Source organism: Cibotium barometz, chromosome 54 (assembly GCF_041138505.1).
Source record: "Cibotium barometz isolate CiBa-2024 chromosome 54, ASM4113850v1, whole genome shotgun sequence".
In the NCBI taxonomy this organism is placed as follows: Eukaryota; Viridiplantae; Streptophyta; class Polypodiopsida; order Cyatheales; family Cibotiaceae; genus Cibotium; species Cibotium barometz.
The window spans coordinates 35,956,359-35,969,235 of record NC_141099.1 but is presented as its reverse complement, the minus strand read 5'-3'; the positions used below and the strand labels follow the sequence as shown (position 1 = coordinate 35,969,235).

Here is a 12,877-nt window from a genome sequence, read left to right as displayed (position 1 = left end):
TCACAGTGAAAGTGAATGTGAGAGAAAGTGGTGACGGGCGGGGCTCGGTTAGGTGTGGGTAGGGAACAATAGACGGTGAAGGCCAGGTAAGTGTGATCAGCTCCAGTGGTTGGTGGGGGGCTGGTGTGAACTCTTGGATTTGGGAGAGGAGAGCAAAAGACTTCATCAAATAGTCCACAATGCTTGACTGCCTTCGTTAGGGAAGCAACGCCAGGCTGCTAGAGGAGGGTCAATGGTGTTGGAGGGGTCATCTCCACCTTGTGGACCTCTCTAGGACCATCTGCATCTTTACTGGACATCTACATATTTTTCTAGATTTTTCTGGATTTTTCTGGCACTGTTCTAGGCATTTACATATTTTTTTCCCAATCGGCCTGCTTTAAGCTGGCCAACTAGGTCCAGTAGGTGCTATATAAGAATGGCCTCTGGCCTCATTTGTAATATCTCATTTTCTGCTTAGTTTGGGATCTTGGCAGCACCTACGGTGTGCCTCATGCTGCCTACTCCAGCTTTTGTAATCATCTTTGGTGACACTGATTTTCCTTCAGTTCTTGTGCATCCTGTATTTGTAAACTTCAGTTTTCTTTCATTGTTTGGCACTTTGTCATGGTGTCAGAGCAGGTTCAGGATTGAGGATTTGCTGGACAGCACCTATACCTTTTACTTCTTAGAGAAGGTGGGCTGCGTTTTTGCGTGGACAGTCTACAGATTGTTGCTTTTGTCTCTAGAGAGCTGTGTTTTCAGCCTGGGCAACCTACAAAGGGCTGCGTTCTCTTCTAGAGAGTCTCTTCCACCTCCTTTTTCCCACCCTTTCCCTCCCTCTTGCTTTTGAACCCTCTCTCTCTTTCCTGCCTTCTCAGATCTGCAGGCTATGTTTTCTTACGCTTTAGAGGAGTAGTTTTCATGCAGAGGATGGCTTCAAACACTTTTACCATTCCCCAGTTGGAGAAAGATTCCAAATTTAAAGGCTCCAATTATCCCCAGTGGAAGGATGCCATCTTAACCTTCTGGTGGGTCTTGATCTTTTGCAGTTCGTCGATCGATGCTTCTACTCCAAAGCCCGACCCTGCAACTAACTCACCACAAACTGTGAATTCCCAGACCAGCATGGATCTTCGGGCTCACACAATCACCTCCTACAACTTGAACCAGCCATATCTCTTGGAATTTTCCAGTATGGACAATGCTGCTCAAACCTCTTAGGAACTATGGGATGCACTTGCAGCCCATTTTCAGAGGAACACTTATAACCGCAAGCTTCATTTAAAAGCCCAATTCAATGAGCTGAAGATTACCGAGACGGATGATGTCATGGCTGTTAAAATTTGTGGTGCTCATGCTAGATCAACTATGTGGAGGAGAGAGACTCACAAAATACAAGAAAATATCTTGCTTATTAAGTTGCTCAAATACAACTAGGCTTCTTGCTCCATACAAAATGCCTTCTAGTTCCACCTTTAAATAGATGAGCTAGTGGACCTTAAGTCCCTTCACACACACACCCTTCTCCTCCCCTTAGTCTCTTAATACCTCCCCTCAATACCAACTATGAAAAAAAATTGGAATAGGTGGTATTGGACATAGGATGCCTTCATAACATTAGACGTACAAGGTTAGGAATATAGGTGTGGTTACATTGAGATTTAAAACAATTTCTCAGTGGAGTTAGAGGCTGATATAAAGTTAGCCTCTGACTCTTTGTTAGGAGATTTAGAAGTGATATGTCCCGTTTGTTTACACTTGTTACATTTCATTTTGTTGGGATATTTGATCCAATAATTATTTGCCAAATGACCCACCTTTTTGTAAAGGGCACATCTTACTTTGATCACTTGATGTGACAAAGCTTGTTCGATATTCGATGAAGTGGTTGCATTTGAAGATTCAGCTCCTCCCTTTGGCCTCTTTTCTTCATCAAGACAAGATTGAATGACTTCTTCAAGGGTGGGATTAGGTATGTTCTTCAGGGTGGTGACTAAGGTGGAGCACACCTTCTTGATTGCATTTAGCAAAACAGCAATTGCATCATCTTCATCCATTCTCGCATTCACTGATGCAAGTTGAGCCATAAGGCCCTTCAAGTGAGAGATGAAGGCTCCAATGCCGTCTCCCTCTTTGAGTTCCAAGCTGAAAAATTCAATTTTGAGTGAGATCTTGGAATTCTTACCACGAGCTCCATAGAGCTTATCAAGCTTATCCCATTTCTCCTTTGCAGTCGGAAGCTGGTGCACATGGTGAATGAGAGTCTCATCAAGATGAAGCATGATGATGGCTTGTGCCCTCTCATCATCTTTAATATCTTCAGCCTTAGTTTGATCAATAAACTTAGTGCCGGAGATGAATGGCCAAAAACCTTTGGACATCATCTTGTACTTGACAAGGACTTGCCAAGTGTGGAAGCCCTCTCCCTTGAACTTCTTAATTTGGGTGTTGTCCTTTGACATTGGGTATTGAAGGAGATTACTAGAGAGTAATGGACTGATTTATGAAGAAGAAAAAACTAGAAATTTTTGATGTTTTGGCTCAAGTAGAAAGAGAAAGGCTTATGAGAGTGCAACAACCCTTAATCAAGCCAAGGATGTTGCATAAAAAAGGAGATTAAGATGGTAAATTTTATGGTTTAGCACTTAGGGTTTATGCATAACCACTAATTCTGATGGGGAGAGCTTCATTAGTATCAATGAACACTTTGTTTGGTGATTAAGATCACCATTAGTGTTTAAAAATACGATTAGTACTTAACAACATATTTTTAGCATCTAATGATACTTGTATTGGTGATTAGATTCACCATTAGTGTTTAAGAACACTCTTATTGTTTAAAAACACTTTGGAATGACTCCCCTTTGCTGGATTAGAAGCCTCATTAGTGTTAATCAACACTATTAGTGCTCATAAGCACACTTTGAAAAGCTTTGTGTACTTGAAGATGATGTTGATGATGGAGCTTGATGAAAATGAGGCTCATGAATACCTCATAGTGTATGGCCACTGCTTCAAAATAAAAAATTGGATCAGCAAAACAAGCCCTCACAAGAGCACTTAGGTGATTAGAGCAAAGAAGAGTGGATTAGAGCAAGAAAAAACTTGATTTTGAAGCTTTAATGGTGAGCTTCAATGGATTTCAAGAGGGCAGCCCTGGTTTTTCTCCTGTAGCAACCGCGTCGAGCAACCATTAGGGCTTAAATTCGAGCTGTAGACTCCTAAGGCTATGGGCTTCAAAAGCCCTAAGCCAATGCAGCCTACAACCGCCTATACACGGCGTATTGCTGTACAGCATCAGCTGCGCAGCAGAAACAGCGCCGAGTTGAACCAGTCGGAATGCCACGGCGGAGAGGACACGATTCGGCTCATTGGCTGTACGAATGTGTGCGCCCGGGCCTCCTCTATAAGTTCTTAGTTGAACATTCCACGAGTTCTTGCCTCCACAAGTTGCTTGAGGGCCTCCACTGCCAAGAGGTTCAGCTCCACAAGGGAAAAGATAAGAAAATTGACCTATTCTACACCACAAAAGTGACCTACTCTTGCCAAGCTCTGATACCATGTTAAAATTCGTGGTGCTCATGCTAGATCAACTATGTGGAGGAGAGAGACTCACAAAATACAAGAAAATATCTTGCTTATTAAGTTGCTCAAATACAACTAGGCTTCTTGCTCCATACAAAATGCCTTCTAGCTCCACCTTTAAATAGATGAGCTAGTGGACCTTAAGTCCCTTCACACACACACCCTTCTCCTCCCCTTTTACATAACCTTAGTCTCTTAATAATGGCCAAAGTGCAAGAACTCAAGAAGATCCGTCTCAACAACAAGCCATCTCGGGTGTTCGCATTACTGATGATGACTTTGTCATTGAGTTACTGGGTAAACTTCCTCCATCTTATCAATCCTTTAAGGATACCATTGCCTTTCAACTTCCTCCATTGGATGCGGTGATTGGTGTGCTTCTTCAGGATAGGCTCGATCTCATGCAGATCTTTGACTCTTCCCCTATTGATTCAGCTTTTTCAGCCAAAGGAAATCCCAAGTGGCAACCCAAAGGAGGTAATAAAAACGGCGGCAAATCCAAGGAGGAGTCTGCTTTAGGTTCCAAGGATAAAGATAAAGGAAAAGATAAAAGGGCAAATCTATGGAGAGGAAATGCCACTACTGTGGCAAGGTTGGTCATCTTCGGTCCCATTGCTTCAAGAAGAAGAGAGACGAGGAGAAAAAAAGGACTTTGACAACAAAGAATTCAAACCCAAAGACGAAGATGTGGCCTTTGTTCTAGTTGAAGAGTGCATCTCATCCATTGAGGTGCGGACTACCACCTCTCTTGATGATTAGATTGTCGATTTTGGGGCTACTTCCCACATGACTCACGACAAGGATATCTTGGAGGACTCTCACTCTATCTCTATGCAGGTCCAACTTGCTAACAATCAACTTGTTGATACACCGATTATGGGTAATGTGCCTCTAGTTACTCCCTTAGGGAGGCCCCAGTACCTGAAGAATGTCCTTTCATGTTCTAAAGTTATTTGAGCACTGACTTTCCGTTTCTAAGATAGCCCATAAAGGCTATGGCTTATACTTTGATGATCAGGTTTTGGAGATCATTCACAGAGATTCTCATAGGATTATTGCTCAGGGCATTCAAGAGGGTGGTCTTTAAAAAATAACTAATTTTCAAGAGGAATTCTCATCTGTTCCAACTTCTAGCCTCTCATCAGGCTCTTCTTACAGAGGAGGATACTACTCTTTGGCATGCCCGTTATGGGCATCTTCCCTTCTCTTCACTGGATCTTCTTGTTGCCCGCCACATGGTGGAAGGCTTGCCTCGACTATACCTCGGATGTCCAACATCTGCTGAGCTAGTCTTCAAGGCAAGCAACATCGGGATTCATTTCCATAGGAGGCCTCTTTTAGGGCCTCCACTGCTTTTCAACTTGTCCATATGGATTTGAGCGGACCTATGACTATGATCACCACCTGGAGGACCTATGACTACAATCACCACTTGGAGGAGCCATATATTTTTTCTTATTGGTGGATGATTTTTCCAAGAAGGTCTTGGTCTTTTTTCTGTCCCAGAAATCACAGACACTTACAAAGTTCAAAGAATGGGTTGCTATGGTGGAGGCCAACACTAGCCTCAAAGTTGTCTAAGTGCGCTCTGACAATGGTGGTGAGTTTACTTCTCGGGCACTCACTGTTTTTTGTACTACTCACGGCATACAGAGAGAATTTTCTACCCCCTGCACTTGTCAGCAGAATGGGGTAGTAGAGCGGAAGAGCAGGACTGTGGTTGAGATGGCTCAATCTCTTCTTTCTCATTCTCAGCTTCCTCAAAAGTTTTGGGCTGAATCAGTTAACATTGCTGTGTACATTATCAACTGATTCCCTACCAAGGCGGTCGGTCGGTTGATGGGAAGACTCCAGAGGAGGCGTATTTTGGGAAAAAGCCATTAGTTTCTCATTTTCATGTTTTTGGCTGTGATGCTTATGTTCATGTTCTAGATTCTCATCGGACGAAGTTTGATCCCAAATCCACCAACATGATCTTTGTTGGCTACAACTAACACTCCGAAGCCTTTCGGCTTTGGGATCCCAACAAGGAGAAAGTTATGTTATCTGAAGAGGGGTGCGTTGATGAAACCTCGGAGACTTCCAAATTCTCGGAATTACCAGCAACTTCATCAACTCCTTCCTTGGTTCCACCCTCACCATTGGTTCTCACCTCTCCTCCGCCTCCGCTGAGTCCCTTCCCCCCTCGGTGGTGGCTTCACTCTACATTGTGGGATTTTCAAGTCCCTTCTCCGACCATTTTATCAGTCTGGGATTGCTCCATCCGGATTGAGGAGATTTGCCATATTACAACCTCAAAGTGTTGGCATGCTTACATTTAATTTTGCATTGATGACTTCCTTGATGCATCATGTGGAGCCTTTTACACCAGAGGAGGCCTTACAAATTCCTGAGTGGCGGCTTGTGATGGAGGTGGAAATGGATGCCATTAACAAAAATCAAACTTGGGAACTTGTTCCCTGCCCTTCTCATAGGAAGGTTATTGGTGTAAAATGGACTTATAAAGTGAAGTTACTTGTTGACGGTTCACTCGACAAATATAAAGCCCGCTTGGTGGCTAAGGGCTATGCCCAGAAGTAAGGTGAGGAATTCTCGGAGACTTTTGCTCCAACTGCCAGATATACACTATTTGCACTGTTCTTGCCATTGCCGCTTACTTCTCTTGGCCCATCTTTCAGATGGATGACAAGTCCGCCTTTCTCAACAGGGACCTTCAGGAGGAAATATATGTTGCACAACCCCCTGGCTTCATCTGCGATGGTTTCAAGGACCATGTTATCTTTTGCAGAAAGCTCTTTATGGCCTTAAACAAGCTTCTAGGGTGGTACCAAAAGATTGATTCTTTCTTTCTTTCTCATTCCTTTGAGAGAACTCTTGTGGACAATAACCTTTATGTTTTGATAGAGGAGGATCACATTGTGATTATCATTTTGTATGTTGATGATCTTATTCTCACTGGATCTGACCCCAACCGCATTGCTATGATTATGGATCTTCCGAGTCATACCTTTGAGATGACTAATCTTGGTCTACTTCACTACTTTCTTGGCATTGGAGGTCTGGCAGTGCCCACAGGGGATATTTCTCTCTCAACAAAAGTACGCGTCTCAATTTTTGGAGAGGTTTGGTATGAAGGACTGTCGCTCATTATCTTGCCCTATGGACCCAAATCAGAAGTTGAGTAAAAACGATGACTCTCCACCCTATCATGATCCTACTCAGTACAGAGAGCTCATTGGCTCGCTTATTCATTTCACCATTACTAGGCCTGATCTTGCTTACAACGTTAAGTGTCCTAAGCCAGTTTCTTTCAGCACCACATACTCTCACTGGTAGGGTGCTGTTCGTGTTCTTAGATATATACAGGACACCTTGACACCACAGGATTGCATATGGCTGGATATTCAGATTTTGACTGGGCAGGTGATCCAGATACCCGGAGGTCTACTATGGGCTATTGTTACTCAGTACCGGACTTGTTTCTTAGCAAACGAAGAAGTAGCCTATAGTTGCCGGTTCTTCAATAGAAGCAGAGTATCGTACTTACTTTGAAACAATCAAAGAGCTTATGTGGCTTCATCAGCTGCTTGATCATCTCCATGTCCCTCCTCCGACGCTTACCGTTGTCTACCTCGATAGTCAGAGTGCCATGGCTCTTGCACAGAATATTGCCGTTCATTATCATATGGTTCGTGACTACTTGGCGCTTGGTACCTTAACACTTGAGTATTGTCCCACTAGGGACAATGTGGCGGGGACATCTTCACCAAGGTGCTTTCCAGACCAACTTTGGATCACTTACTTCCCTACGCTGGTATCGGTCCTCTTCAGTGGAGCTGAAGAGGAGGTGTTGGAGGGGTCATCTCCACCTTGTGGACTAGGTGCTATATAAGAATGGCCTGTGGCCTCATTTGTAATATCTCATTTTCTGCTTAGTTTGGGATCTTGGCAGCACCTACGGTGTGCCTCGTGCTGCCTCCTCCAGCTTTTGTAATCATCTTTTGGTGAATATGATTTTCCTTCAGTTCCTGTGCATCTTGTATTTGTGAACGTCAGTTTTCTTTCACTGTTTGGCACTTTGTCAAATGGGGCAACCTGCTATACAGTACCAACTCATACATAGCTCCTTTCACCGGCAGGTATCTGCCATTATCCATAGCTAGTGATGCCCAGTATCCTCTGCAACCCGATGCATGCTGAGCTTCATTGGGTGACTACCATGAGGTTATAAATTGCACTTTCTTATATGTTCTTGGATTCATCTAGGTATATATAATCTCTGAGAGCATCACTTGGTCTACATGGAATTAATACATGCACACCAATCTTCTGGCTGCTGGGGCATTGAAGTCACCCAGCAGGAAGATGTCTCCTGATTGGGCAGATTCCAGTAAACCCACAAAGACTGGGTCATATGGTGACTCTGCATTGCGCACCAGGTCTTATGCAAAGACAAAATACTCTGGTGGAAAATAATGTACTGCAATATGCATGATCCATGGACCTGGTAAAGCAAGGCGTATCCACTTGAATTGGGACGACTCATCCTGTGATCACTGGGTGGGCGAGGCATGAAAAAACTGTCACCCCTCTTGAACCCCGTTCTACCTCAAAGGTGTGGGTCTGACCTCTATGAGATGACTCCCATATATAAACTGACATTGTGGGTAGCCGTCTCTCAGGGCTTCGATGCGTCTCTGTAAAACAGTCATCCCAGCCCATATAAGTTTCAGCAAGCCCCCCAAGATCTGACCAGTGTCCTATTGTAGTTCCATACTGCCATGTGTAATGCGTCTGTGGTCCCATTGACCCCGCACCGCTATGAGAGAGAGAGAGAGCTATGCAAGGAGTATAGAAACAATACACTAGTGCATGTAGGAGTGCTCATTTATTTACTCAAATTGTTTTCTTACCGTTCTCGTGCATTTGGTGTACTTCATACAGTGGGATTGGCTTACTCATTGCAAGTGCTAGACGAGGTTGTCCCCACAGATGCCACAGATATGCCAATTGATGCGCTTGTCTCTTCATTTGGTGTGCTGCCCATATCGAATCACTTTTGTTTGAATGAGAAATGAAGCTAGAGGTTGGAAGTTTGAAAACCCAATGGTGAGTGACCACAATTTTTCCTTCTGATGGTGAAGTTGGTGTAATGGTTGGGCCTCTCTTAACTCAGTTGAGTTCATGAATACTCCTTATGAACTTCCTTAGAAATGCCACAGCAGTTCTCTAACTTGAATCGATGACAACTAACTTGAAGGAAGGCAAGCCTGATGTAGATCAATGTAGTGCTTGGTGCAATGCTTGCAATTTGGTACTACAGCTGGTGGATATATGGTTTTTAAATGCAAGAATCACCAGCTTAAGTCAAGGGTTTATCTACTCAATGTTTCATGATTTGATCAGTGTAGTGCTGGGTGCAATGCTAGCAATTTTGTTACTACAGCTGGTGGATATAATGTTTTTGACTGCAAGAATCACCAGCTTAAGTCAGGGGTTGATCTACTCAATGTTTCATGATTTGATCATTATTATAACCATTTTCCACCTGGGGTGTTTGAAACCAAGCACTACCTTTTTTGCAGATTGTGGTAATTTGCATTAGAAGGGGTGAAATGAATTTACTAGCGAGCATATATGTACGTGTGCATTATCTTGGACCCAAAGACTGCAATGAAGCTTGATTCCTTAAGGTCATAACCTGTAGGCCAAGGGGCCACTGGAATTTTGCACTGAATGGAGGGACTGAGGGCGAAGTCAATGGAGGTAGGTGATGTGGACGACTCCTGAGCGCTTCTCGAGGTTGGCAGTTGCTAAGGTCTACATACATAAATGTGTAATAAAGATATAAATGAATGAATGAATGAATAAATAAAATAGATATATACATACATAAACATTCATTTACATATACTCATATATATATATATAGATATAGATATACATTTACATTTATATACACATATATATATTTACATTTACATTTACACACACACACACACACACACACATATGTATACGTATACAAATGCATATGGCTGAGTTTGCCCTGTATCTTTGGAGCTCTAACAGAAACTTAGTACACAGACCTTTGTATGAATGTATGCTCATATGTGTGTGCGCGCACGTGCATGCATGGGGGGGTGGGGGGAGCATATATTGATACCAAGTTCTACACCCACTATTGGGCACTGATGATGTTAGTGGGGATGCCGTAGTATCTAGTCCATACTATGCATGATGGAGTTGATGGTTTATTGTCTTGTGGATGACTACCATGAGGTTATAAATTTCACTTTCTTATAAGGTGAATTCGGGCATGTTCCTGGATTCATCTAGGCATACATATACATATACATATACATATGCATATATATATATATATACAAATTAAAATACATTTACATATGCTCTCTCTCACACACACACACACACACACACTATGTATATACATTCACACATAGAGATATGTATGTACATACACACACAATGTGGTGTATGTACACACACACACACACACACACACACACACACACACACACACACATGTAGTTGTATATATACATATATACATTTATACACACACATAAAGATACACAATGTTCTATTACCAAGAAACAATATACATGGGGAGGGTGTATTTCATAGAGAAGTCACCCAAGGAAGAAAGCTAAAAATAGCAGGAAAAAACTTCAAACTGTGGAATATCAATAGCCTCTAGTTGTCGATAGTCATGTAGCAACCGACGAAGATTGGCACGAAAAAAAGCATTAGTATCTAGAGAAGGTTGTCGAAACATACATATACACGTGCACATACACACATACACACATATACATTAACATATACATACATACATATATATACATACATACATTAACATATACATACATACATATATATACATACATACATATGTGTATATACATTGTATGCATACACATATATACACACATTCCTTCACATATATGTGTGAATATATATATATATATATACATATATACATATATGTATATATATACATGTATGTATGTATAATATACACAAACACATATATTTGTGCATATATATACGTATGTATATACACATATATATGTATACATACATACATATATGTGTGCGGACGCGTGCATATATATATATGTGTACATACACGCACACATATATACATACATATCTATTTTAAGAGTTAAGATTGTTTTTTAGTCATCGTTTTATACGTTGATGGCATGTTGCTCATAGATCCTAATGATTACATGTGTTATTTGAGATAAAAGATTTGGGCTTGTTGCATTATTATTTAGGCATACAAGTTTTGCAGCATGAGGGTATTATGATGTTACAATCAAAGTAGAAACAGAGGCTAATGCTTTCAGTGACTGTAAATTGGCTGGATATTATGATATGCAAGTGTCTACTCGTGGCTTTTTCTTTCATCTTGGTGATTCATGTATATCATGGCTCAACAAGAAGCAGCCAATAATGGCCACTTTGAGATGTGAAGCTAAGCACATGGCGACTTTTACATAGTGATTGTGAAATGTGTATAGCTTAGACTCCTTTTGACAGATCTTGGTGTTGGACAACGATCCTCCATCTCCATGTTCGTTGAGATAGCCAGAGTGCATTAGGTGTTCTTAAAAGGAATCTACATACATATATATATATATATATATATATATATATATACATATATATACATATATATATACACATATATACACACATATATACACATATATACACATATATACACATATATATACACACATATATACACATATATACACATATATATACACATATATATACACATATATACACATATATATACACATATATATACACATATATACACATATATATATACACACACACACACACACACACACACACACACATACACAACATATAGATATATATGTACTCATACATACATACATATACATATATATATATATATATATATATATATACATACATACATACATACATTCTATATGTATGTATGTATGTATGTGCACATATACATACATACATGTGTATATATATGTGTGCATATGTGTGTGTATATATATATATATGTGTGTGTGCGCGTGTATATATATGTGTATTTGTATATATATGTGTAATATATATGTATATGTGTAATATATATGTATGTGTGTATATATATATGTATATGTGTGTGTATGTGTATATAAATATATGTGTATGTATGTATGTACACACACATACATATGTATATATATATATATATACACACACAAACGTATTCATATACATAATATACATATTCGTATACATATATATATGTATTTATATATGCATATGTATATACATGTATATATGCATAGATATACACATACACATGTATATATTTGTGTGTGTTTTACATACTTACATACATACATACATATATATATGTATGTATACACACACACACACACACACACACACACACACACACACATATATATATATATATATATATATATATATATATATATGTATGTATACATACATATATACATATATATATATATAGTTTTGTTGTGCATTCATAATTGATTGAGGTGATTACGAAGCTGTAATTACCTTAGGGGTTTTATATAAAACTGTTGAGGGACACTCAGATTGTATATGTCCAAATTTACCTCATGCAAAACATGAACCAAAAAGCTTCTTCCATTTAAGATGGAAAAAACTATCTTGTGTTGGTATCCCTTCCATATGAATATCCAAAGCCACACATTCTGGAGTAGGTCTGTTCTGTGTCCTATAAAATGCAGCATTTATGGATATTGCTATGAGCGGGGCGGACATACCTCTAAATGGAAGTGATAACAACACAAGGTTTAAACAAGGGTTTATGTAGACACAGCAAAAGGCTAAATAATTTCAAAAGTTTTTGCAAAATATAACGAGGAATGAATTTTATACTTTAGGAAACTTTTGTTGGAGGTGCAAAGCTTACATGGGGATTGCGAGATGGAAAATGTGATGCCAAGTAATCCCACATAGAATATGAAAGGGTATATCTTCACAACTCCCTCAATCTTATCTTATGAAAGAGTAGTGGAGATTACAAGATGGAAAATGGCGTGCTAAAGGTAATCACATGGAATATGAAAGGGTATATCTTCATAACTCCAATCTTATCTTATGAAAGAGTAGTGAGAATTCACAAGATGGAAAATGGATGCCACATAATCACACATGGAATATGAAAGGGTATTCTTCAACTCTCCCAATCTTATCTTATGTGGAAGATTTGAGAATTGATTAGGCAAAGGACATCGGTTCGATT

General features: G+C 40.1%; 1 protein-coding gene across 3 annotated transcripts in view; it reads left to right on the top strand.

The window, feature by feature from the left end:
* The window catches only part of LOC147608094 (5-formyltetrahydrofolate cyclo-ligase, mitochondrial-like), a 39,053-nt gene extending 29,669 nt beyond the window's left edge, over positions 1-9,384 (top strand). For 2 of the 3 annotated variants that reach the window (XM_086789694.1, XM_086789692.1), the window contains one exon: positions 8,512-9,111. In XM_086789694.1, the coding sequence (XP_086645820.1) occupies positions 8,512-8,645 (134 nt within the window). In that variant the 3' untranslated portion in view covers positions 8,646-9,111. Of the gene's footprint in view, positions 1-8,511; positions 9,112-9,152 lie in introns of those variants that run through there. The other variant, XM_086789693.1, reaches the window with a different exon arrangement.
* The last annotated feature ends 3,493 nt before the right edge of the window (positions 9,385-12,877 follow it).